At 38.3% G+C, this 24,223-nt stretch overlaps 1 protein-coding gene across 4 annotated transcripts in view; it reads left to right on the top strand.

Moving 5' to 3' along the window:
- RNF115 (ring finger protein 115) overlaps positions 1-24,079 on the top strand; it is a 108,845-nt gene extending 84,766 nt beyond the window's left edge. For 2 of the 4 annotated variants that reach the window (XM_037021646.2, XM_073234533.1), the window contains 5 exons: positions 10,824-10,895; positions 12,069-12,141; positions 13,104-13,197; positions 17,175-17,290; positions 17,954-22,906. In XM_037021646.2, the coding sequence (XP_036877541.2) occupies positions 10,824-10,895; positions 12,069-12,141; positions 13,104-13,197; positions 17,175-17,290; positions 17,954-18,085 (487 nt within the window). In that variant the 3' untranslated portion in view covers positions 18,086-22,906. Of the gene's footprint in view, positions 1-10,823; positions 10,896-12,068; positions 12,142-13,103; positions 13,198-17,174; positions 17,291-17,953; positions 22,907-23,600 lie in introns of those variants that run through there. The other 2 variants (XR_012130313.1, XM_073234532.1) reach the window with 2 other exon arrangements.
- Positions 24,080-24,223: the final 144 nt, after the last annotated feature.

Genomic DNA, 24,223 nt, shown 5'->3' with positions numbered 1-24,223 from the left:
TTCATTGATTTTTTTCTATTGTTTTGTTCTTCTCAATTTCATTTATTTCATCTCTTATGTTTATTATGTCCCTCCTTCTGCTGACTTTGGGTCTCATTTGTTCTTTTTCCAATTTCAATAATTGTGGGTTTTGACTGTTCATTTGGGATTGTTCTTCCTTCTTTAAGTATGCCTGTATTGCTATATACTTTCCTTTTAGAACTGCCTTCGCTGCATACACAGAAGTTGGGGCTTTGTGCTGTTGTTGTCATTTGTATCCATATATTGCTTGAAATATTTTAATTTATATATAAATATATATTTAATTTAATATATATTTGTATCCATATATTGCTTGAAAAGAGTTTAATTTGGTCATTGATCCATTGATTATTTAGGAGCATGTTGTTAAGCCTCCATGTGTTTGTGAGCCTTTTTTGCTTTCTTTGTACAATTTATTTCTATATTTATGCCTTTGTGTTCTGAGAAGGTGGTTGGTAGAATTTCAATCTGTTTGAATTTACTGAGGCTCTTTTTGTGGCCTGGTATGTTTTTCTATTCTGGAAAATACTCCATGTGCAATTGAGAAGAATGTGTATCCTGCTGCTTTTGGATGTAGAGTTCTGTAGATGTCTATTAGGTCCATCTGTTCTAGTGTGTTGTTCAGTGCCTCTGTGTCCTTACTTATTTTCTGTCTGGTGAATCTGTCCTTTGGAGTGAGTGGTGTGTTGAAGTCTCCTAAAACGAATGCATTGCTTTCTATTTCCTCCTTTAATTCTGTTAGTATTTATTTCACACATGTTGGTGCTCCTGTATTGGGTGCATACATATTTATAATGGTTATATCCTCTTGTTGAACTGACCCCTTTATCATTATGTAATGTCTTTATCTCTTGTTACTTTCTTCGTTTTGAAGTCTATTTTTATCTGATACTAGTACTGCAACAACTGGTTTTTTCTCTCTATTGTTTGCAGGAAATATCTTTTTCCATCCCTTGACTTTTAGTTGGTGTATCTCTTTGGGTTTAAGGTGAGTCTCTTGTAAGCAGCATATAGATGGGTCTTGCTTTTTTATCCATTCTGTTACTATGTGTCTTTTGATTGGTGCTTTCAGTCGATTTACATGTAGGGTGATTATGAAAGGTGATTATGTACTTATTGCCATTGCAGGCTTTAGATTCATGTTTACCAAAGGTTCAAGGGTAGCTTCTTTACTATCTATCTGTGTAACTTAACTCGTTTATTAAGCTATTATCAACACAGTCTGATGATTCTTTATTTCTCTCCCTTCTTATTCCTCCTCCTCCATTCTTCATATGTTAGGTGGTTTTTTCTGTACTCTTGTGTGTTTTGTTTGACTGCTTTTGTGAGTAGTTGATTTTATGTTTTGGCTTTAGTTAGTATGTAGTTGGTCTGCTTTCTTTGGTGTGATTTTATTTTCTCTTGTGACATCTGTTTAGCCTTAGGAGTGCTTCCATCTAGAGCAGTTCCTTTAAAATGTTCTGTAGAGGTGGTTTGTGGGAGGCACATTCCCTCAAGGTTTGCTTGTCTGGGATTTGTTTAATCCCTCCTTCATATTTAAATGATAATCATGCAGTATTCTTGGTTCAAGCCCATTCTGTTTCATTGCATTTAAAAATGCCATTCTCTTCTGGCCTGTAAGGTTTCTTTTGAGAATTCTAATGATAGCCTGATGAGTTTTCCTTTGTAGGTGATCTTTTTTCTCTCTCTGGCTGCCTTTAATACTCTGTCCTTGTGCTTGATCTTTGCCATTTTAATTATTATGTGTCTTACTGTTGTCATCCTTCGGTCCGTTGTGCTGGGAGATGTGTGTGTTTCCATGGTCTGAGAGACTTTCTCTCACAGTTTGGAGAAGTTTTCAACAATTATTTCTTCAAAGATACTTTCTTTCCTTTTTGTCTCTGTTCTTGCTCTGTTACCCCTATAATGTGGATATTGTTCCATTTGGATTGGTCACACAATTCTCTCAATATTCTTTCATTCCTGGAGATCCTTTTATCTCTCTCTGTGTCAGCTTCTCTGTGTACCTGTTCTCTGATTTTTGTTTCATTAACGGCCTCTTGCACCTCATCCAGTCTGCTCTTAAGTCCTTCCAGAAATTGTTTTATTCCTGTATTCTCCCTCCTAACTTGACTCCTTTAGCTGTTGCATATTTCTCTGCACATCTGTCAGTATGCATATGGCCTTTATTTTGATTTCTTTTTCAGAAAGATTGGTTAAATCTATCTCCCCAGGCTCCCTCTTGCATGTTGTCTGCGTAATTGTGGACTGGACCAAATTCTTCTGCCTTTTCATGGCAATAGATGTAGTTGTAGGCAGTTGGCGCATGTGTCAGCTGGGAGAACAAGGTCCCTTTCCTGCTTGCTGGTAGCCTACCCCTTTTCTGCTGCCTGTACCGGTTACCCGTACACAGGGATCAGTTTCCAATTTTATTTCCTCAGCTGCTGGTGTTGGGGCAGCCCAGAGCCCTGCGGGGAGTGGCTGGCACACCGGTTGTGCTCTCCTGCGGGAATGGTGACCCTTTGTGCCCTGTCCCAGATTCCTTTGTCTGTCCCAGGCAGCTGCGTGCCAGCGGGGCCTCCGAGTCTGGCCCAGCTGGCTGTGGAGGAGACTCTGGGCCGCTGCTGTTGGCGTGGCCGCTCTGACGCTGCTCCCCTGCTGTGGTGGGGCTGTGCTGGAGGGGGAATGGACGGGAGGCTGTTTATCACCGTGAGGGGCTTCAGAGCTGTGCTGCCACTCAGGAGGTTAGAGCGCCCGAAGTTCCCCAGGATTCCCAGCCTGCTGGGCTGAGTGTGCCGGGATGATTCTGTCCAGCTGTGGAGCCCCTGTCTCTTTAAGAGTTTCAAAAAGCACTTGTTTTTCTTTTGTCCCAGCGATGCCGGCTCTGGGGACCCACTTGCAATTCTTACTGTTCCGTTTCCCTAATATTCAGCACCCCCATGCACTGTGTGTCTGCGCTCCCGGTGCGGATGACTTGGGCTGGGTATTTAGCAGTCCTGGGCTCCCGCTCCCTCCCCTCTCCGGCTCCTCTCCTCCAGCCGGTGGGCTGGGTTGGGGGGTGTGCTCAGGTCCCACCTGGCCGCAGCTTGTATCTTATCCCCTTTGTGAGGTACTCAGTTCTCCCAGATGTAGATGTAGCCTGACTGTTGTACTGTATCTTCTGGTCTCTCTTTTAGGAATAGTTGTATTTGTTGTATTTATGAAAATATATATGGTTTTGGGAGGAGATTTCCGCTGCCCTACTCATGTCGCCATCGTAGCTCCTCCCTCCGAGATTAGCTTTTGTGGGAATATTAATGTGTTCCTCAAACTAATTTAAAGAGTTCTCCTGAAATGAGATATATTTCTTTTGGCTTTTTCACTGACATGAGTGAAATCTTTTTGTTAATGTAAAGAAGGGTAAGTGCTTCATTGTTCATTCATTCTGTAAATATTTGTTGAGTGCCTAAAGTGGGACTCTGTTCTCTAATCTGCAACTTTGAAATGATAGTTTATCCAGGCTTAATCAAGTCTTGAAAAATTAGCTCATTTTATCTAATCTTAAATGAATCTGACCTGTGCCAGAAGACTAATTTATTAATTTACAACTGGGGGTTTTCTATTTCAGTGAGTGGAAAACTCATTTCTGCTTGTTAGCATAATGTCATCTTTGAATTTCCCAGTTATTAAGAAATTAGAAGCAATCAAATGGTTGCTTGGTGTGTATAGAAAGAATCGACGAAGGAAATTGCAAAGTCTTTAGGAGAAATTTCATTCAGATTGTGATAAGCCTGAGGAATTATTCATACTTCACCTTAAAGAATTTTTTAGGATGGTAAAATATTTGTATTTTCAGTTGTTCTTTTTCTTTGTATTAAATCAACATATTTTTTACTTTCCAGCTTCATAGAGATTAGTACCCATTAGTTTACACTTACTACATTAAGAACTATTTTTATTTTAGTGTGTTGTACTCTTTTAACATTTGCTTTTTAAATTGTTATATTTTAGTTTGATATTTCAACCTCATTTCTTATGATACAAAGGATAGTACTTTGATCTTAGCAGTAAGCTGTCTTGAATTGCTTTGTAGGGCACATTACTTCCAAAGCCCTTCCTTTAGAGTATGTTCTCCTGCAGATGACCCTAGGTTCTGGGCCATAATTTTCTGACCACTGATCACAACTCAGATTTTAAGAATTGACTTTTGTTAATTTTTTTTTGTTATTTAAAAATATTAGGTTTTTTTTTCTTTTTGCATGTAATAAAAAGATACATTACCCAGAAATAGCTACGGTTATACTTTGATATATAATCTTGTAGACCGTTTTCTATACATACATACATATATATATAATAGCTACATCTGTATAATTGAAATGGAATCATACTATATCTGTTTTATAATCTCTGTTTTATCTTAATCAGGTGTATATCTTTCAATGTACATCTGACTAGATCCTGTCTTGGGGTCTTTTAGTCATTCAGCAAACATTTGTATATTACTATGCAGGTACTGTTGTAGATGTTGGGCACATGGTAGTGAACCAAATGTAATTGCCCTATGGAGTATAAATACTGAAGGGGAAAGACAAGATAAGTGAAATATGTTAAATTAGTAGAGTGTTAAGCAGTAGTAAATGCGATGGGAAAAAGAGGGAATGGTAATAGGGAGTGTGACAAGTGAAGTTTCAGAATAGTCAGAAAAGGCCTTAACTGAGAAGGTATTTCAGTAGTTACAAAGGAAGTGAGGGAATGGGCCACAAATGTGCCAACAAAGAGAAACCAATGTGGAGCAGAATAAGAGTAGGAGATGTGGTTGCTGGGGATGGGGAAGTGAGGATCAGATCATGTACAGCTTGGTACACTTTTATTAAAAGGGCTTTTATTCCAAGTGCAGTGGAAATCCAGTGGAAAGTTTAAGGCCAAGAAGTGACATAGTCTAACTTAATGTCTTAAATTGATCATTCTAACTGCTATGCTGAGTATAGAATGGGGGGCTACATGGAATGCAGGGGCAAAGGCAGAAGCAGAGAAACCATTTAAGAGGCTGTTGCATTAATCTAAGGTATAGGTGCCAGGTGGCTTGGATGAGGTAATGAAAATAGTTGGATTCTAGATATTGTTTGACAATGGCATGATAGGATTTGCTGGCAGATTGGATATGAGGTGTGACAAAGAGGAGCTAAGGATGACTCTACGGTTTTTGGTGTGAGCAATTAGAAAAATGGAGTTGCATCAGCTGAGATGGGGAGCAGTAAGAGGAACAAATTTTGGGGGAGAAGATTTAAGAGTTCAGTTTGTACAGAGTTAGTTGGAGGTCCTTATTACACATTCAAATGATGATGAGTAGTCAGAGGTCTTGGCTGGAGATAATTTTGAATTTTGGGGCTGTATATGGTATTTAATATTATGAAACTAGATGAAATTGTGAAATTGAATCAAGATAGAAAATAGACTTCTGAGTATTAAACTCTGGACTCTCTTTGATTAGAAGTTTGGAAGAAAAGAGGAATAAGCAGAGGAGACTGAGAAGGTACCGCCAGGGAGCTAAGGGGAAACCTAGAAAGAGTATAGTTCTGGAAATTAGGTGAAGGCAATTGTCTAAGCATGTTTTCCCCTCCAAACATTATGGATTGATTTTTCTCTTCTATGGGTTGTTAAAATTAAATATATATACCACCCTCCTTCCCTCTCTCCTCCCCCCATATAAGCTACCTTTCACTTTAACAAGAAAAGATTTCATGTTTTAACAAAAATAATTCTGTGTCAAAACTTATGTGTCAACTGAAGATAATCTCCTAAAAACAGCTCATGCACTTACTGGGGTCACTCTGGGTAGTCTCACTCTGTTACTGCTGCAAAGATGTGTAACCAACATCTGACTTCCAGTGAATAAGCAGCCAAGAAAGGGGAATCAGCAGGTCATCAGCTAACGTGTTCCGGGCAACTTTGAGCATCTGAATAGGATCAAGAAATTAGGCTCTCTGTCAAACATGATTTACATTTATTTATTGGTTAGTTCAAGCATGTGATCATTTATTCTTCTAGTTACTAGCAAGCAAGGAGGATATATCAGTTATTTATTGTTATCTCCTATTTCAACAGTTTATAAAAATGGGTATTTATTATCTTACAGTTTCTGAGGGCTAGGGATTTGGGAGCAGCTTAGGTGGTTCTAGTAAAGGGTTTCATGAGGTTATAATCAAAATGTCAGCTGTGGCTGTAGTCGTCTGAACATTTAACTAGGGTCTGGAGGATTCACTTCCCAGATGGTCACTCACATGGCTGTTGGCAGGAGGCCTTAGTTCCTCACCATGTGCACCTCTCCAGGAGCCTCCTTCAGTACCTCCATGACTTGATTTGATAGGTGTTTTTCCTCAGAGTAAATGATCTAACAGAGAGAAAGGAAGAAGGAAAGAAGCTATAATGCCTTTATATCCTAATCTTGGAAGCCAAACACTGTCATTTTGGCCATATTTTAATCTAAGATGTGAGTCACTAAGTCTGGCCCACGTTTAAGGGAAGGAGAATTAAGCTCCACCTCTCGAAGGGAGGAGTATTAAAGAATTTGTAGACATATTTTAAAACTACCATAGTTGACCCTCTGGCCACAAACTGCTTACATTTCTCCCGTGTGCAAAATGTTCTCATCTCCTAAGATACACCAAAAGTCTCACCCCTTTAGAGTGTCAACTTAAAATCCAGGTTGTTGTCATTTAATTAGGTTCAAGTGTAGATGAGGCTCTTTGGCTGTAGTTCCTCAAATATGATTCCTTTTGATGTGAAGACCTATAAACTAAACAGAAAAGTTTTCTGCCCCTCACAAACTCAATGTACATTGATGGGACAGGCATATAATAAAGCAGATATAGAGATTCCTATTTAAAAAGGGAGAAAATGGGATGCAGAAAAAAGCTACTGATTCATAGCAATTCTGATGTTTGTCTGGGTAAATGTTGGAATTTCCTTGATTAGGACTTAGTTCTGCTTCTGCCCAAGAATGCTGAACCATGGCTATGTACTCCCTCCTGGTTCTTGCTTCCCCTCTAAAAGTCATCCTTCCTTTTCCATGAAAGTCCAGATTTGCAATTGCATAGTTTTCTTAGCTTTTTTCTTACCAGTAGAATTTTGAGGGCCCAAAGACCTCTTTTCAGTTGTACTGCCTCTATACCTCCCAGTTTAAGCTGGCAACATTTCTTTTTAATACTTTGAGTCCCTGTGAATAATATTGAGATTGGTACTCTTAGCAAAAGCAGCCACCAATCTCTTCTAGACTCTCTCTTTTCTACCTTTGGCTTCTGCTGGGATTGCTGAGGGACAGTACTTCTAGTGGGTAGAATTGTATTCCCTAAAAAGTCCTAATATCTGATGTCTGTGAATGGTGACCTTCTTTGGAAATAAGGTCTTCACAGATGTAATCAAGTTAAGAGGAGATCATACTGGGTTAGAGTGGGCCCTAATTCAATGGCTGTTATTCTTACAAGAATAGAGAAATTTGGATACAGAAGACACAGAGAAGAAAGTCATGTAAAGACTGAGGCAAAGATTGGAGGAGTAATATGTTTATAAGCCAAGAAACAGCAAGAATTGCTGGGAACCACTGAAAGCTTAGAGAGGCATGAACAGATTCTCCCTCAGAGCCTCCAGAAGGAACTAACTCTAAAATGTCTTGATTTTAGACCCCTGGCCTCCAAAACTGAGAGAGAATAAATTCCTGTTGTTTTAAGTTGATGGTTCATGGGAATTTGTTATGGTAGCCCGAGGAAACTAGTACAACATTCTTAAGCTTCTTAGAAGTCCATTTGTTTAGCTGAATAGTTCTCTAGCCTACAGTACATCTTTCTAAGGTATTAACAATGAATTTTTATAGCCATACTTTTGACTTCCTCTTAAACATTTTCTTTTGGCAATGCCCTGGATTTGATTCTTGCTTGGAAGCCATTTCTTAATTTTAGTATCACTTACTAGCTGGAGAAGGTAGGAATTTTCAGAATTATTCAGTCTTCCCTCCTTTTTATTTAACTATCCTTCTTTAATATCCTCCCCTCTTTACATTTTAATGTAAGCAGCAAAAAGCAGCCAAGAGGCACCTTTTAGCACTCTTGTCTGGACATCTCATTAGCTAGATTATCATCCAGTGCATGAGCCACAACTTCTGCTGTCCACATTATAGCAGGCAACAGCTTTTGCCACTATATACCAGGATCCTTTCCCTCTAGTTTCCAATAAGATTTTTCTTACTTTCACTTAAGCTCTCACCCATAACTTCCTTAAAGGGTTCCTTTCACTGTTTCTTCAAGGGTCTTCAATTTTCACTGACACTTTCCTCAAAGTCCTTCCAATGTCTGTCTTCTACTGGGTTCCCAAATTCTCACATTTTAGGTTTTTGTTAACAGCAGCACCCACATCCGGGTAACAGAATCTGTATTAGTTTTCTAATGTTGTATAATAAATTACCCAGAGTTTACTGGGTTCAGTGGGCCAGGAATTTGGGAACAACTTAGCTGGGTGGTTCTGGTCCAGGGTCTCATGAGTTTACTGTCAAGATGTTGTCTGTTTCTTCAGTCAAAATATAGGTCATTGGAACAGAATAGAGAGCCCAGAAAATAAACCCAAGCATGTATGACATAGGAGCCAAGAATAAACTATGGGGAAAGGACAGCCTCTTTAGTAAATGATGTTGGGAAAACTGGACCACTATCTTATGCCATACACAAAAATTAATTCAAAATGGATTAAAGACTTGAATGTAAAACCTGAAACCATAAAATCCCCAGAAGAATACAATTGTGGTAAGCTCCTTGACATCAATCTTGGCAATAATTTTTGGACTTGACTCTAAAAGCAATGGCAGCAAAAGCAAAAATAAACAAGTGGTACTATATCAAACTAAAAACAGCAAAAGAAGTAGTCTGCAGAATGAAAAGGCAATCTACTGAATGGGAGAAAATATTTGCAAATCAACTATTTGATAAGGGGTTAATATCCAAAATATATAAAAACTCATACAACACAGTAGCAAAAAAACAAACAATCCAAGTATAAAATGGGTAATCTGAATAGACATTTTGAAAAGATACTCAAAATCACTAATCATCAGGGAAATACAAATCAAATCCACAATGAGATATTACTTCACACCTGCTATTCAAGAGAAATAACAAGTGTTGGTGTGGGTGTGGAATAAAGGGAATGAACCCTGTGTAGGAATGTAAATGGGTACAGTAATTATGGAAAATTGTATGGAAAAATAAAACTACCACCCAGCAGTTCCAATTCTGGGTGTTTAACTGAAGAAAATAAAAACACCAATTGAAAAGATGTATTCCCCACCCCCCCCATTCACACACACACACACACACACACGCATACACAGTGGGATATTATTCAGCCATAAGAAAGAATGAATCTTACCATTTGCAACAATGTGATGCATCTTGAGTGCATTATGCTAAGTGAAGTTAAGTTGGAGGAAGACAAATATTGTATGATCTCATTTATATGTGGAATCTTTAAAAAAACCAAGCTCATAGATACAGAGAATAGATTGGTGGTGGGACATGGGTGAAATGGGTGAGGGTATCAAAAGGTACAAACTTTCAGTTATAAAATAAATAATGGAGATGTAATGAACAGTATGGTGACTACATCATCAGGAAAATGCAAATCAAAACCACAATGAGATTATAGTTTATTGTAGTTATTATAGTATTATAGTTTATAGTACTGTATTGTATATTTGGAAGTTGCTAAGAGAGTAGATCTTAAAGGTTTTCATTACAAGAAAATAAAATTTTGTGGCTGTGTAGGTGATGAATATTAATTAGTCTTATTGTGATCATTTGCAATGTATATAAACATTGAATCATTGTATTGAAAGTAATTTAATGTTATATGTCTATTATACTTCAGTCAAAAGAAAAAGTAAGTCACTAAGTGCAGCCCACACTCAGAAGTATAAAATGATTTGTGGACATATTTTAAAACAAACACGTAGTGTAATTACCTATTATTGAACTGTAGGAATAGGGAAAATCTAATATTGGCTATGCTGTTATATTGGTCGGCCGAATCCATGGCAAGTACATATCATGTCACTTATATCTCAATAAAGCTGGGGGGAGATTCATAGTATTCAGAAAACAGGAAATCTAGGGGGAAAGTTCCTTTAGTGTTTTTCTTTTGCTGAGACATTACCCCGTTATGTCTTTGTGTAACAAAGACCAACTTATTAGGGTAAAAGTGTGGGTAAATGTGCCATCTTAAGTGTTCAGAATGATAAGTGCCGAGCATGTGTATGTATATATAGGTGTTTGTAGTTATAAGCAATTGAAACACATTTTGAGGGCTAATTCAGCATATTGATAAGTACTTGTAAAATGGAATTACTCTTAAAAAAAAAAACTTTTAAAGGGCCCATTAAAGTATCTTACACAGAAACCCAGCATGTAAAACACATAAAAATGGTACTACCCTTGTTACAGGGAAGTGGGCCTAGAATCCTAATGGCTTAGCATCCCTTTCAGCCTCTCCTTGTATTTCTACCAGAGAGCCAAGGAACATACTTTGAAAACTACACCATACTTTCCCAGCCTAATTCATGGAAACCTGTTAATATATAAGGTAGCAGAGCTCAGACAGATAGCCATAAAATCAAAATAGAACTCTGCCAGGTGGCAGAACTTATTTCTGGTGCTATTTATTGTATATCTGTAAGTGAAAAGCCACCGTGGATTGGGGAAGGAGTTGGTGATTGGTCAACCATGAATATCTGTAGAGTTCTTTAATTATCAATTTTGTTTTAGCTAATTTCTCTTACCTAATTTTTTCTCTTCCAACAGAATAATACAACAGATCTTTGCAGGATTCTTTGCAAATTCTACAATCTCTGGATCCCCACACCCTTTTGCCTGGTAAGTAACTACCTACCTTCTCTCTTACTCTGATGGAGTTGTGTCATTTTAGGTACTATAGTTTCAGTGCCCTAGTGAGAAAAAACGAGCTGATTGATGAGTGTATAGGTGTGATTGGTAGGCTGTTTGTTAGATTGTCATTATTTGCTGAGCCCAAACCTAATCAGAATTTATTTTCTATTCAGGCTCTTGAGGGTCACCCTAGTCTCTCAGGGTGGCTGGGTACTTGTGTCTGATTCCGTTACTATTCTGGAGTGAGGGTTGTGTTGAGGTAGGGAATGAGATGTTCCCTGCTAGGCTTGCTATCTGATTTGTGGGGTTTTCTTCTATATCTTACTGGAAATTTCATTCCTTAAAAATTTCTGAAGTTGAAAACATGCTGCTTAACTTACTTTTTTCAAAGTAAGGTTTGTCAGAAGAAACAAAAGGGTGTAATTCAACATCAGAGTAACACTTATGCATGGCAGGGATCAAAGATAGGATTTCCTCTTGTCTGGACAATTATTTGCCACTTCTGACTCTGCCCCAAGAAGGTTTTATGCTCAGAGGGATCCCAGTCCTTCCACACAGTTACCGTTTTCTAACCTCTAGTCCTCAAACACATTCTAGCCAGAGTCTGGACACCCATCATCCAGGGTAGGGAACCAGCAGTTCCAAAAAGAGGTGCTGCAAAGTTCCTGTTGTATTTGCTCTAATTTGTGACTCAGAAAGGCTGCTGTGGCTACTTTCTACTTGAAAGGTCCTCATTGTCTAGGACCTCATGTATCATGTAGTCTCTTAGAATGAGGGAAGTCTCCTGTAGATTTTGGGCAGCCATGAAGGGAAAACTCTCCTTCAAAAGCAGCTCCATGTATGTTTAATGTTAAGTGGACACAGAGAAGACAAACTCTTCTTAACCAATAGGCAGTGAGTAACTTTTTTTGCTCTGGTGTATGCTGTGGTATTTTAGGTAGCTTCACATCCTATGTTTCAGTTAGGTAAAAATTCCTAGATAATAGAGAGACTATCTCTACGTAATCTTTAAAATATTGGGAAATTCTTTGCTACTCAATTCTTGAGACTAGTGACTTTCCAGCTCTGAGAGAGAACAGGATCCCTCTACCAGTTTTTTCTGTGGTGTAAGGTGGAGCCTGGTCACTCCATCTAATGCTGTCTGTCTCATCTCATGTATAGGAGCGGGATGCTGCACTCCAACCCTGGGGACTATGCCTGGGGTCAGACAGGGCTTGATGCCATTGTAACCCAGGTGAGGAGCTGCCTTTTGAGGGTGTCTGTTCAGTGTGTCTCATGGTTCCACAGGCTTCCTGCTTTCCTTCTGCTACTCTCTGAAATGGCAGTCACTCTGCTTTCCCTAATGTTTTGAGCTTGTGGGTTTCCATTTTACTAAAGGAATAAATGGTTTATGAGTTTGGCTCAGCATCCACGTATCTTCTAGGTCCTAGGGGCTTTCTACAAGATGGCTACACCTCCATGAGAAGAAAAGGATTTCCTATAACAAATAGTATTTCGTAGTTTGTCCTCTTGTTCAGTCCTATGATGGTCCCATTCACAAATAGTTGACAAAATGAAGGCTGTCTTCATATATTGAAGCAGGGATTTCTGCTAGATGGAGCAAAGTAGGGGAAGGAAGCAGAGAAAAAGATATTGCCATGCCATATGTCTTGCTTCCACTTATTTATATTTATTTTAATTTAATTGGTTTTTCATTTCCCTTGTGTATTGCTGAGAATAGAAAGCATGTTGTTCATATCCAAGTCATCTTCTAGAAAGGCAGTAATTTACCTATTTCTTGGGTTATTTTATGCTACTTTCCATACTCCCACACTTTCCTTTCTTCCAGCAGAATGAAGATTTTGGACCAGTTACGTATTATTTTTTGTTAAACTGTGATTTTGTTCATGACATCACAACCCCTTTGCTGCCTTTGAAGTTGCTTAATGCCCAAAGGTGGGCCTTGCAATGGTGGGCTGTAATTAGGCTTTTATTGATAAACACTCTGAAATTATAAAGCAATTGTGAGTGTTCTGGAAGCGGGAAAGAGGAAACCCAAGCCTCTAAAAGAGCTTTACAGAAGAAGTAGGAGCAACTAATTTCTAATACCTGCTGCTGTTTGTTCTCAGTGGAGCAGCTCCTGCCCTAGGGATAGTGAGATGTCTGTGACTTCTTCTTTCTTTCTTTCTTTCTTTCTTTCTTTTTTTTTTTTGGTAGCTTTTAGGACAACTGGAAAACACAGGGCCTCCCCCAGCTGACAAGGAAAAGATCACATCTCTTCCAACAGTGACAGTAACTCAGGAACAAGTTGGTAGGTTAATTTCCATACTTATTCTGTTATGTCATCTTCTGATCTCTATTCAAAATCCCAGCACCTTCCTACACTTAGGATCTTTAATGAGGCTATAGCATTCCTAAAATCCCATCCTGGGTACTACATAAGAAAGTTTACTAACTCTTTTGTTAAAAGTTAGTAAAGAGGTATTTCCTGAGCAATTACCATGTCCCTTTTCTAGATGCCATGCAGGAAATAACGAGGTACAAAGTTTTTTACGACTTGGTGTCTTGAAGAACTTACCAGGGGAAGCAAAACTCACCAAACAGACAACAGTATGAAAAACAGTGTTGAGCAGATGATACTGATTGAGGAAAGAGGAAGAGAAAAAATGGGAGGCTGGGGATTTGTTTCACATATACTTTGTATCAGATACACTTAGGAACATTAAACATACATATTATTTTATTTATAAGCACTAAAGGTACTTAGTGATAAAGGATATTTGGACTGGGAATTACTTTCCCTACAAATTCCAGTTTAGAGTCAGAGATTTTAAAGACAAGATGAACCATCTTAGAGAGGTTATCCTATATACGGAAAAGCATGAACCAGTGTAAAAATGTCAGCATGGAATTGGTGTCTGTGTCAGCTGTGAGGAGAATGATGTTATTAGACCTGAAATAGAATCTGGTTTTGGGGGAATAGTGGGAAATGTAACTGGGTAGGAAGGGTAGGGCCTTGTTATTGAAGACCTTGGAACTGGCAGAGTAGTTAGAGCTGGATATTTTAGGTAGTAGGTAAGTTATTTGTTTGGAGGTAGTGTAAAATAGAAGAGAGAAAACAGAAACAGGGATTTAAGGAGCTGTTAGAGCATCCATGTAGGGTTCCATTAATGGTGGCAGTGCTAACAAAAGGAAAGGGTAATTCAGAAAATCATTTTGAAGAAAGGCCTTCAAGGAGAAAGGGTAAAAAATGATTCTAAGAGTTTGCAACTTTGTAACTACAGAGACAGTGCTGCCATCATCAGGGAAGGGGGAATTATGAGGGGGCTCTCCTTTGGGTAGGGAGTTAGTGTGATATTTTTTATTTTTAATTTGTTGATTTTGAGGTACCCACTGAAAATCCAAGTGAAAATGAGCTGGAGATTTCTATGAAGGGAAAATTAACCAGTAGAAAAGTATAGGATATATTTGGAGGGTTGAAGGCCTGGAGTCAGGGATGCTGCCTGGGAGGCTGTTATAGCAGACCAGGTATAGAAGTAAAAGCTAGAATTAGGCCAAAGTTGGTAGGAGTGGAGAGGAAGGAGTGAATCTGTTGAGTTGTAGTCTCGCTTCAAATGCCTTGAATGCTGTGGGGCATGTAAGCATATTCTGGCTGTTAGAGAGATAAACTAGCTGGTATTATTAGCCAGACTTGAGAGACTTGGAATTTGCTCCTTGGTACTCTCAATTTAGATTGTAGCCATTTCCTCTCAGAAAAGAGGACTTCCTGTCTCTGGATTTAGGGACTGAGCTACCCTTGGGCTTTGCAATTCTGCAGCACCACCTCCTGGTACAGCTTTTAATTAACAACCTGTACAGAGGACTTTAGGGCAGCCACACTGAAAGAGGATAAATAATATGAAAAAATAGTAGTGTAAAAGCAGCTTGAAACACTGAATATGAACTGCTAAGATTGCTGAGATGAGTCCCTCAGTTATGTAGACAGGTAGCCAGTTTCCTAAGTAGAAACTGCCAGAAGGGTGTCATGCCTTTGGGAAGATATTTTTCCTGCTTTATTTAACAGATAATCTAAGCCCCAGTTTATTTCTTCCAACTCTTTACATTGAAAAATAGGCTTATATCCTGCCCACAGCAATTTACAGATTCAATGCAACCTCTATCAAAATACCAATGGCATTTTTCAATAAACTAGATCAAATAATCCTAAAATTCATATGTAACTGCAAAAGACCACAAACAGCCAAAGCAATCCTGAGAAAGAAGAACAAAGCTCTGGGGGATTATGCACCCTGACTTCAAGCTAATACTACAAAGCTACAGCAATCAAAACAGTATGCTATTGGCACAAGAACAGACCTGTAGATCAGTGAAATAGAAGAGAGAGCCTAGATATAAACCCACACATACATGGTCAGTTAATATACAATAAAGGAGCCATAATGTACAATGAGGAAAAGACAGCCTTTTCAATAACTGGTGTTGGGACAGAGAAGACAAGTAGTGATTCTCTAGCATCTTATTATGCTGATGAACAGTGACTGTAATGGGGTATGTGGTAAGGACTTGATAATAGGGGGAGTCTAGTAACCATAATGTTGTTCATGTAATTGTACATTAATGATAGCAAAATAAAAAATAAATAAATAACTGGTGTTGGGAAAGCTGGACAGCTGCATGCAAGAGAATGAAATCAGATTATTGTCTAACTCTATACATAAAAGTAAATTCGAAATGGATCAAAGACCTAAATGTAAGACATGAAACCATAAAAATCTTAGATGAAAACACTGGCAAAAATCTCTTGAACATAACCACAAGCAATTTTTTCCTGGACACATCTCCTTGGGCAAGGGAAACAAAAAATGAACAAGTGGGACCACATCAAACTAAAAAGCTTCACTTCTCTACAGCAAAGGACATCATCAGCAGAACAAAAAGCCAACCTACAGCATGGGAGAATATATTCAAAAGCAGTTTATCCAGTAAGGAACTAATATCCAAAATATATAAAGCACTCATAATCCTCAACACCCAAAAAACAAATAACCCAATTAAAAAATGACAGAGGACCTGAACAGATATTTCTCCAAAGAAGAAATGCATATGGCCAACAGGCACATGAAAAGATGCTCCACATTACTAATCATCAGGGAAATGCAAAACAAAGCCACAATGAGCTATCACTTCATACCATTTAGAATGGCCACAATCCAAAAGACAAGAAATAACAAGTGTTGGTGAGGATCTGGAAAAATGGGAACCCTCCTAACTGTTGTAAATTGGTGCGGCCACTTATAGAAAGTATTAATGGAGGTTCCTCCAAAAACTAAAAATAGAAACACCATACAACCCAGTAATACCATTTCTAAGGATTTGTCTGAAGGAAACAAAATCCCTGATTTGAAAAGATATATGCACCCCTATGTTTATTGCCATATTATTTACAATATATAAGCTATGGAAGCAACCTAAGTGTCCATAAACAGATGAATGGATAAAGAAGATGTGGTACAAATACACAGTGGACTATTATTCAGCCATAAGGAAATCCTGTCATTTACAACAACATGGATGGAACTAGAAGGTATTATACTAAGTGAAATAAGCTAGGCAGAGAAAGACAAGTACCAAATGATCTCACTCATCTGTGGAGTATAAGAACAAAACAAGAAAATGAACAAAACAGCAGTAGACTCATAGATAGGGAGAAGTGACTGGTGATTACCATGGGGGAGGGGTTGGATTGCATGGGTGGAGAAGGTTAGGGGATAAAGGGGCACAAAAATTCTGAAACATAAGTTGGTCATGGAGATAGTATAGCATGGAGTATATAGTCAGTGATTCAGTTAGATCTTCCTATGCAGACAGATAGTAGCTGCACTAGTGGGTTAGTGAGGATTATGTGTATTAAATCCTGTTGAACCACTGTATTGTATACTTTAAACCAATACAAGATCATATATTAGGGGTACTTCAATTAAAAAAAAGAAGTTTAATTCAAATGTAAACAAAAAAAAGAGAAGAAGGCCTTATATATAGTTCCTATCTAGGCCTTATTGGAATAAGCCCATTCATCAGGGCTCCTTTTTATAATCCTGCCTACTACTACTTTTTACCACTACTACCATTTTGAAATAAAAGTCATGCTTCCTATCTGCCTCCACCTTGGGAGTACTTTGTGTCTTTTCTTTAGGCATTCTGTGGTTGTGGGCTGTTAAAGACATTGAGGTAGTTTTTTCTTCCTTCTTTTTGCTTATTTACCTTAAAAGGCATTTCCTTCTCTAACAGATATGGGTTTAGAATGTCCAGTATGCAAAGAAGATTACACAGTTGAAGAGGAAGTCCGGCAGTTACCCTGCAACCACCTCTTTCACAGCAGTTGTATTGTGCCATGGTTAGAACTGGTGAGTACAGAGAGTGTATCCATGATGGAGCATCTATGCCAGTAACATCTTACTTACGGGGATGGTTCAGAGTAAGGGTATTGTTAACATTTAATGGAATGCCAAGCAGAACAGATTTTACTCCCTAGCTAACTCCTAATGGTACTATTACTGTTTTTTAGACTATTACTTGTTTGTAACTTCCCTGACCAGGGGTTAGCAAACTGCAGTCTACAGGTCTCTGGCCTGCCACCTGTTATTGTAAATGAAGTTTTATTGCAACACAGCTATGCTTATTTGTTTATAATCATCTATAGTGCTTTTGTGCTACATCAGCACAAATGAATAGTTGGAACACAAATGGTATGGCCTGTAGTCTAAAATACTACCTGTCTCTTTACAGAAAAAGTTTGCTGACTCTTGCTTTAGACCATCTCAGGTCACTGTTTCTGGTTAGGTCTGTTTGGTGGTATGTGTCAGCTATTGTTAAATTGCTGGCCTAGAGTTCTCTGTCACTGCTGTTTCAAGTTCTGTTTGGGAGATGTCCTGGTGTTGCATCATGGAGCCCAGTGTGCACTGTGTGTTTTTCTATTTGTCAACCCTCAGGGTTTCTTAAGTGTTTGGTACATCCATCCAGCTTCTCAGGACAAGCTGTTTACATGGACTGCTATCTTTCTGTTTCAGCATGACACATGTCCTGTATGTAGGAAGAGCTTAAATGGTGAGGACTCTACTCGGCAAATCCAGAGCTCTGAGGCCTCTGCAAGCAACAGATATAGCAGTGATAACCAGCTACATGACCGATGGACTTTCTGAAGCTAAAGACCACATCTGAGCCAGAGCTATGGTAGTCTTCCTACCACAGTGTAAATTGTATCAAAACAAAAAATAGTAGGTGGATTTAGGAATTGCCTAAGAAACCCCAACCCATAATATTAATGCCTTCACTGTTTTTTCTTCTCTAAATTTAGTTAGTATCTACAACCACATGTCTCTTATTCCTAAATTCAGAATGATAATTTTATAAGCGTGAAAGTTAATTGTGTTGGTCCCCTGCCAGAGTAGAATCAGTTCCTTGAAGTCTAGCTAGGGTCCTGCTATCTGTCATGTTACCTTGTAATGGATGTTTCCACTTCCTTGTCCAACCTGCACCCTACCATTAGTATATTTTACAGTAAATACAATGGAACCAGAGCCCTAAAGTCCTTCTTTTTAATTGTACAAAAACATCTATTCTCGGCCACATTAGCCATGAAGTGAGGGCAGAATAATGCAGGAATCTGAGGCTAATGATTTTGTTTTGTTTTGAATCCTCAGAAAATCAAAGAAAAATTATAGTGGGAAGGAGAAAGTGGCTTATGATTATACTCTTTGGTCTTCTCATTTTAATTTTTAAAGACTACTTCACAAGATGCAGTTTCTGCAGAAACCAACATGACATGTCTCAGGAGTCTTATGTTGGTGGCAGTCTGATTCTGGTTCCTTTTTGGGAGTGAGCTGGGCAGCAGACAGGTACAGAAGGACAGATATTTGAAGTCACTGGTTTTGTGGTCTTTTAATGACCCCCAACTCATTTTTTACTGTCTTTTGTCCTGGAGACCTTAAAATAATTTCCCTCACAGAAATAGAAATACTTCATTACAGCTTCTACAGCCAATTCACTGTGTTTAGTAATTCATTGGTCTTCAGGAATTAAGATTTCACATTTTCTCAATTTTTCAAGATCTTTTACATCTCTGAAACTTTTCTGTTCTGCTTGGTTCTGGCTGTATTTGGAATCAAATTGACTATGATGATCATGACCTAGGAGAAGGAGGCCTTATCTCTTCATTCTAAAAGTGTCCCATGCACATGTACATACTCTTTGGCGCATTTAAATGTTTAAAGTTGAATAAATGAAGAAGATCAAGAATGTTGCTGGAACTTTTAAAGTCTCAAAAGGCAATGATGGGGACATGTAACTACTGTTGGTGTACCAATAAGGTTGACAGAATGTTACCTTTTGTATGGTCATATTAACCCTTCATAGTTTGGATCAGAGCAAGAGGGCCATTCTTGGATGAGTCTCTCTTATGGCTAGGAGTCTTTCCTCAGTTTTGTTGACTATCATACACTGGTTTTGGGGTTGAGGTATGGAGGTTAGGGATACCAGTATACTTGGTAGAGGATAAAGAAATACAGTGGGGAGAAGGTTGGAGAGTTGCTTGCTGAATTAGTAGCCTACCTCTAAAAGTTGTGACTGTAAGGTATGATTCAGGTTGGGCCCAGAGGAATTAAAAGACATTTTCTCATACTTCCCTCATATTATACCTCTTTGGAGATTGTTTCTTTGGAGAATGTGAGCTATTTGCTATAGCTATTGAAATGTAGCCCCAAAATACATAGGTTTTGAATGGGAGGATGAAGAGGTTATGGGTAGGTAAGAGGTATATTATGAATATTTAATTGACCAATACTTAGATGGAGTAAGACTATGCTGCAGTTGGAGCACATTGCAGTATTCAAGTACAACGGTATCAGAAAAATTATGATAGCTGGAAATTTTTGTCTTCCTGTTAGTTGCTTGCACCTGGAGATGCCAGTATAGGCAGTTGTATTTTACTTACAGCTATTGAACTAGAAAGGATCCGAGTAACTTCACAAAGGGATGGAAACAAAGTACTGGATAGGGATTTACCTTTTCAATACACAGAGTAACAAATAGCATCAGTCTAAGTTATCTGAAATTTCTTCACTTTTTTTTGCTCTGATAAGAGGATATGAGACTCATTTTCTATACGTGGACCCCTCCCACTTAATGAATCTGTAGTGTCTGTTCCTAGATAGGAGGCATCTTAAACTTTCAGGTTAAGTTAGGTTAAGGAGTGTGTTAGTCACAGTTCTCCAGAGAAACAGTTTTCCCAATAAGGGCCATGTGTGTGTCTGTGTATAAAGAGATGTATTATAAGTAATAGGCTTGCATGTCCCAAGATTTGATAGCACAGTTCCAGTCTAATTCCAAAGGTCTGAGAACTTGGGAGAGCCAATGGTATAAGTTCCAATCTAAAAACTGGAAGGCTTGAGATTCAAGAAAAACTGATGTTTCAGTTCAAATTCAAATTTTCCCCTTGCTAAAAGGAGTGTCAGTCTTTTTGTATTTTCAGGCCTTCAACTGATTGGATGAGGCTCACTCACATTAGGCAGGACAATCTTCTGTACTTAGTCTACCAATTCAGATGTTAATCTTACCAGAAATGCCAACACACCCAGAATGTTTAACCAGATATCTGAGCACCCCCTGGCTCTGTTAAGTTGGCGTACACAAAATTTGCCATGACAAGGAGGAAGAATTGATGCACACAGCAGAATGGTCCTCATCCCACTTAAGTTTTGCTAAGTAAACAATGTGTGTGAGAAAAATATCTGCCTTGGTTAGATACCTCAGTATTAAGTAGGTTAAACAGTGGAAGAAATGTGAATGGGATGAGGACCAGTTTGTTGTATGCTTATCTGTTTTCTTCTTAATGTATATTAACCTGGAAGTCTGAGAAGCCTTCCTTTCTAAGGAACAAACATTGCAGATTCATTGCTTTAGCACTAGAACATGGCTGGGGTCAAGAGTTTATTTCTAGGAATGACTTGAAAGACTCTTTCTTTATAATGTTTTAATCTGTAAGAAGAAGGAATTGCTCTAGGTGGAGGATGTGGGAATGGCTGTAAATTAAATAGCTTCTTCAGCTTATTAAAAATTTTGTTAACATTTGCTTGAGCAGGTGTTTAGATGTTTTCCTTGAGCAGTACTCTCTCTGGTCCAATAATTCTCAAGTTAGAAGATTTTGGGGGAATGATTTATTTTTTCCCAACAAGTCTCACTTTGATTAAATAGTTATTAGGAGAAAAATTCTTTGTTTATGTCACTGTATTACACACTTGTGTGTGTGGTGCACATATGCATGTGTGCACTTATATTCATAAGTACACACCTATATGCACATTTCATAGTAGAGGAAGAAAGGATAGAGGAGGGCACTGCGGTAGAGTTAACAAGGTTGCAGTGGAAGACTGGAGCCTCACAGTCTGATTCTCACTGCATACCTCAGGCCCGTGTATTTCCACAGCTCTTTGGTAGAGGGCACTGTCGGCTTGGGCAGGTCCCCTGTTATATGGTGTGTGTGGCAAAGGGATTCACTGGAGGTAGAAGCCTAGTCGTTTCTGAAGGTTGAGAAAAAGTGGATTTGAGGAAAGGGTGTTCATCATCCATTGTTTCTGTATTATAATTAGTTGAACTCAAACACAGTTGTCTCTTTAAAAATTTTTGTCTTGATAAATTATTGATACCAAATTGATTTTTCTCATGACCTCCTGCATGCTTCCAGTTTCTTTCTCTCTTGTGTCCAAGTACTATTTCTTCAAGGAATACAAATTAAGTCTATCAGTCTTAACAAAAACTAATCAAGAGGGAATCATAGTTAGTGTCTGTTTTAAACAGCAACAAAAAACAGCCTCTGGAGTTTGGGGAGGTGAAGGGCACTGCGGAGTTGGATCTAGGCAGGCCACAAACATCTGTGAAGGAAAGACAGATTTTAGGAGGAGGATGAGCAGAGCTGGTGAATAGAGAGTTGGATATTAGGGAAAAACCCTTTTTGGCCCATGTGGTATAGAGGTGGGATTATAAGAGTGCTGTTTGCAAGAATAAACCAATGATGATTTGGGAGTTTGGGGTGACTAGCAGGAGAGAGTACTCTTATTGAGAGTTTTGAAAATTAATTTCACGTCAGATCTGATGCAGGAAATCTGGAAAGATTTGGTGGGGTGAACATACCAGAAATAGCTATCCTGAAGGGAAATTGTACCTTGCTGTAATGTCAATGTTTTAGCACTTAGGCTGGAAACCACAGGGCTGCCCCAAGGGTTTAAAATGGAATGCATAGAATACAATGTTTACAACTGGATATTTTCCAGGATCAAAATAGAGCCCTTGTCTTATCCAAAATACATTATGAGTTTTGATCTCTCATACCTGGCGGATAAGTGGGATTATAGGCATTTGACTCTCAAGATTTTATACATATAAACTTTGTTTTGCTGAATTACACTTAGATGCTGTCCACAGAAGCAGTCTGTTGCCTTTCCTCTTTCAGCTGGAACACTTAGATCTATCTGTGAGTCGTGGGATATAAGCTTGTGGTTCTTTACCTTTTCTAATAAGGTGTAGCAGTTTTAAGGTCCAAAAATTATCCCCCCCTCCGAAGATGAGTTTTATTTTTAGTATCTTTTGATGAAAAAAAAAAGCAGCTATTATTTTAGTAATGCTTTTAAATCAATTTGTCTTTATTAGCTTACCAAAATCTACATCCAGTTGAAATACAATATATACATATTTATAAGATACATTATTTAATAAGACTGAAAGTAATGTTTATACAGATTCCTTGTAATAACTCATAGGAGTTCAAATTCCATGAGTTGTGAATATCACTCATACAGATTGAGGTTAAATTGTGTGTCCAGGAAACTACCTATTCATGCATGGAAATTTACAGGCTTATTTGAAATCAGTGGTATCAGTGCATTTTGAAAACCAATATATAAGAATTTCAAATTTCTGTGTAACCAAGTCTTGAGGTAAGCAGAATAATAAATTCTTTATAACTGAGACCTCTGACTCATCATTTGAATTTATTCTGCTTAGTTCAAGTCACAGCTAATAGTCTGATATTCTTGTCTTGATAAACTTGAGCAGCAGTCATGTGTCCTTTTTGCAGAGTTTTACATGTGGTCTGTAATTAGTATAGCACAATGGATGAAACCTTTTCTATAGGACATGGCTTCTTTGTGAGACCTCCAGTGATTGTGTGATATTGAATAGTTTCAGAAGATTCTTTGAATAGTAAAAGCAAAAGACATCTCCATACATGTGAGCTTAAAATTTAGTTAGAAACACAAAACTAACTTCCATAAAACAGCAGAGAAGGATTAAAGTGAACAATAGAGTGGAAAGAGCTTTGGAGTCTCTCAAGTCAGAATTCAAATGGCTCTGGGTTTAAGGTCCTAAATCTCATTTGATCCTCAGAGCAATTCTGTGGAAATATATAGATATATAGGATATAGAGAAGGCAATATTCCATTTTACACATCAGTAGACAGAAATAGTATCTCAAAACTTCATTTGCCCAAGGACACATAGCCGGTATGTTGGAGAACCAGAATTTGAATCCAGGTCTTTTGACTCCATGCCTAGTCTTTTTACCTCCATAAGACACAGAACCCAAAATCCTTAATTTGAGGTTCAAGACCATCACTACTAAGGGTCGTAACCATCTTGTTCAGTTTTCTCCCTCTGTTCCCACAGACTCTAGCTCCCACATTTGACAGGTCCTGGCCAGGGATCACAGGTAAGGGGTCTGTTTCCTTTTATGGCTTGCCATTTCGTTCCAGTTAAATCATCTGTTTTCCTACCTCTTCATTCATGTGGTTCTTATTAGGAATATCCTGCCTCCTCCTCTCTGCTTAACTATGACAAGAGGTCATCTGTTCAAAGAGAAAGACAAGTGGATTTGTGAATTCAAGAGAAAAGAAAAGGCTGCAAATACTGCTTTGGGCATTTATTTTAAGAGAGAGAGAGAGAGATGACCAAAGAGGCTGACAAGTTCTTAGTTGAAGCTAGAGTGTTACGCTGTGCAGTGCACCTGTTCTGCTCAAATCTTCTCTTCTTCCAGCAGTGCCTTGTGGACGCTGTTGAAAACCAAGATCTCCCTTCATTTCCTTTTTCATACCATATCAGTAGTTGGGTCTGGCTCTCTTCCTCTCCTCTCTTACCTATCTTTGCTTGTTTCCTCTCTCTTCAGTTTTACAGTGTTAAATAAAAATTTCTTTCAAAAAAATTGGTGTTCTCATTTTATTTGACTTGCTTGTTTATTGTGTTGGAGGGGAGGGAGGAAAAATTCTTCCAGGGTACAAAAACACATATGCTTA

The sequence above is a fragment of the Manis javanica genome, chromosome 4 (genome assembly GCF_040802235.1).
Source record: "Manis javanica isolate MJ-LG chromosome 4, MJ_LKY, whole genome shotgun sequence".
Lineage (NCBI taxonomy): Eukaryota > Metazoa > Chordata > Mammalia > Pholidota > Manidae > Manis > Manis javanica.
The sequence above is the reverse complement of the archived record's forward strand: the minus strand, read 5'-3'. Positions and strand labels throughout refer to the sequence as shown.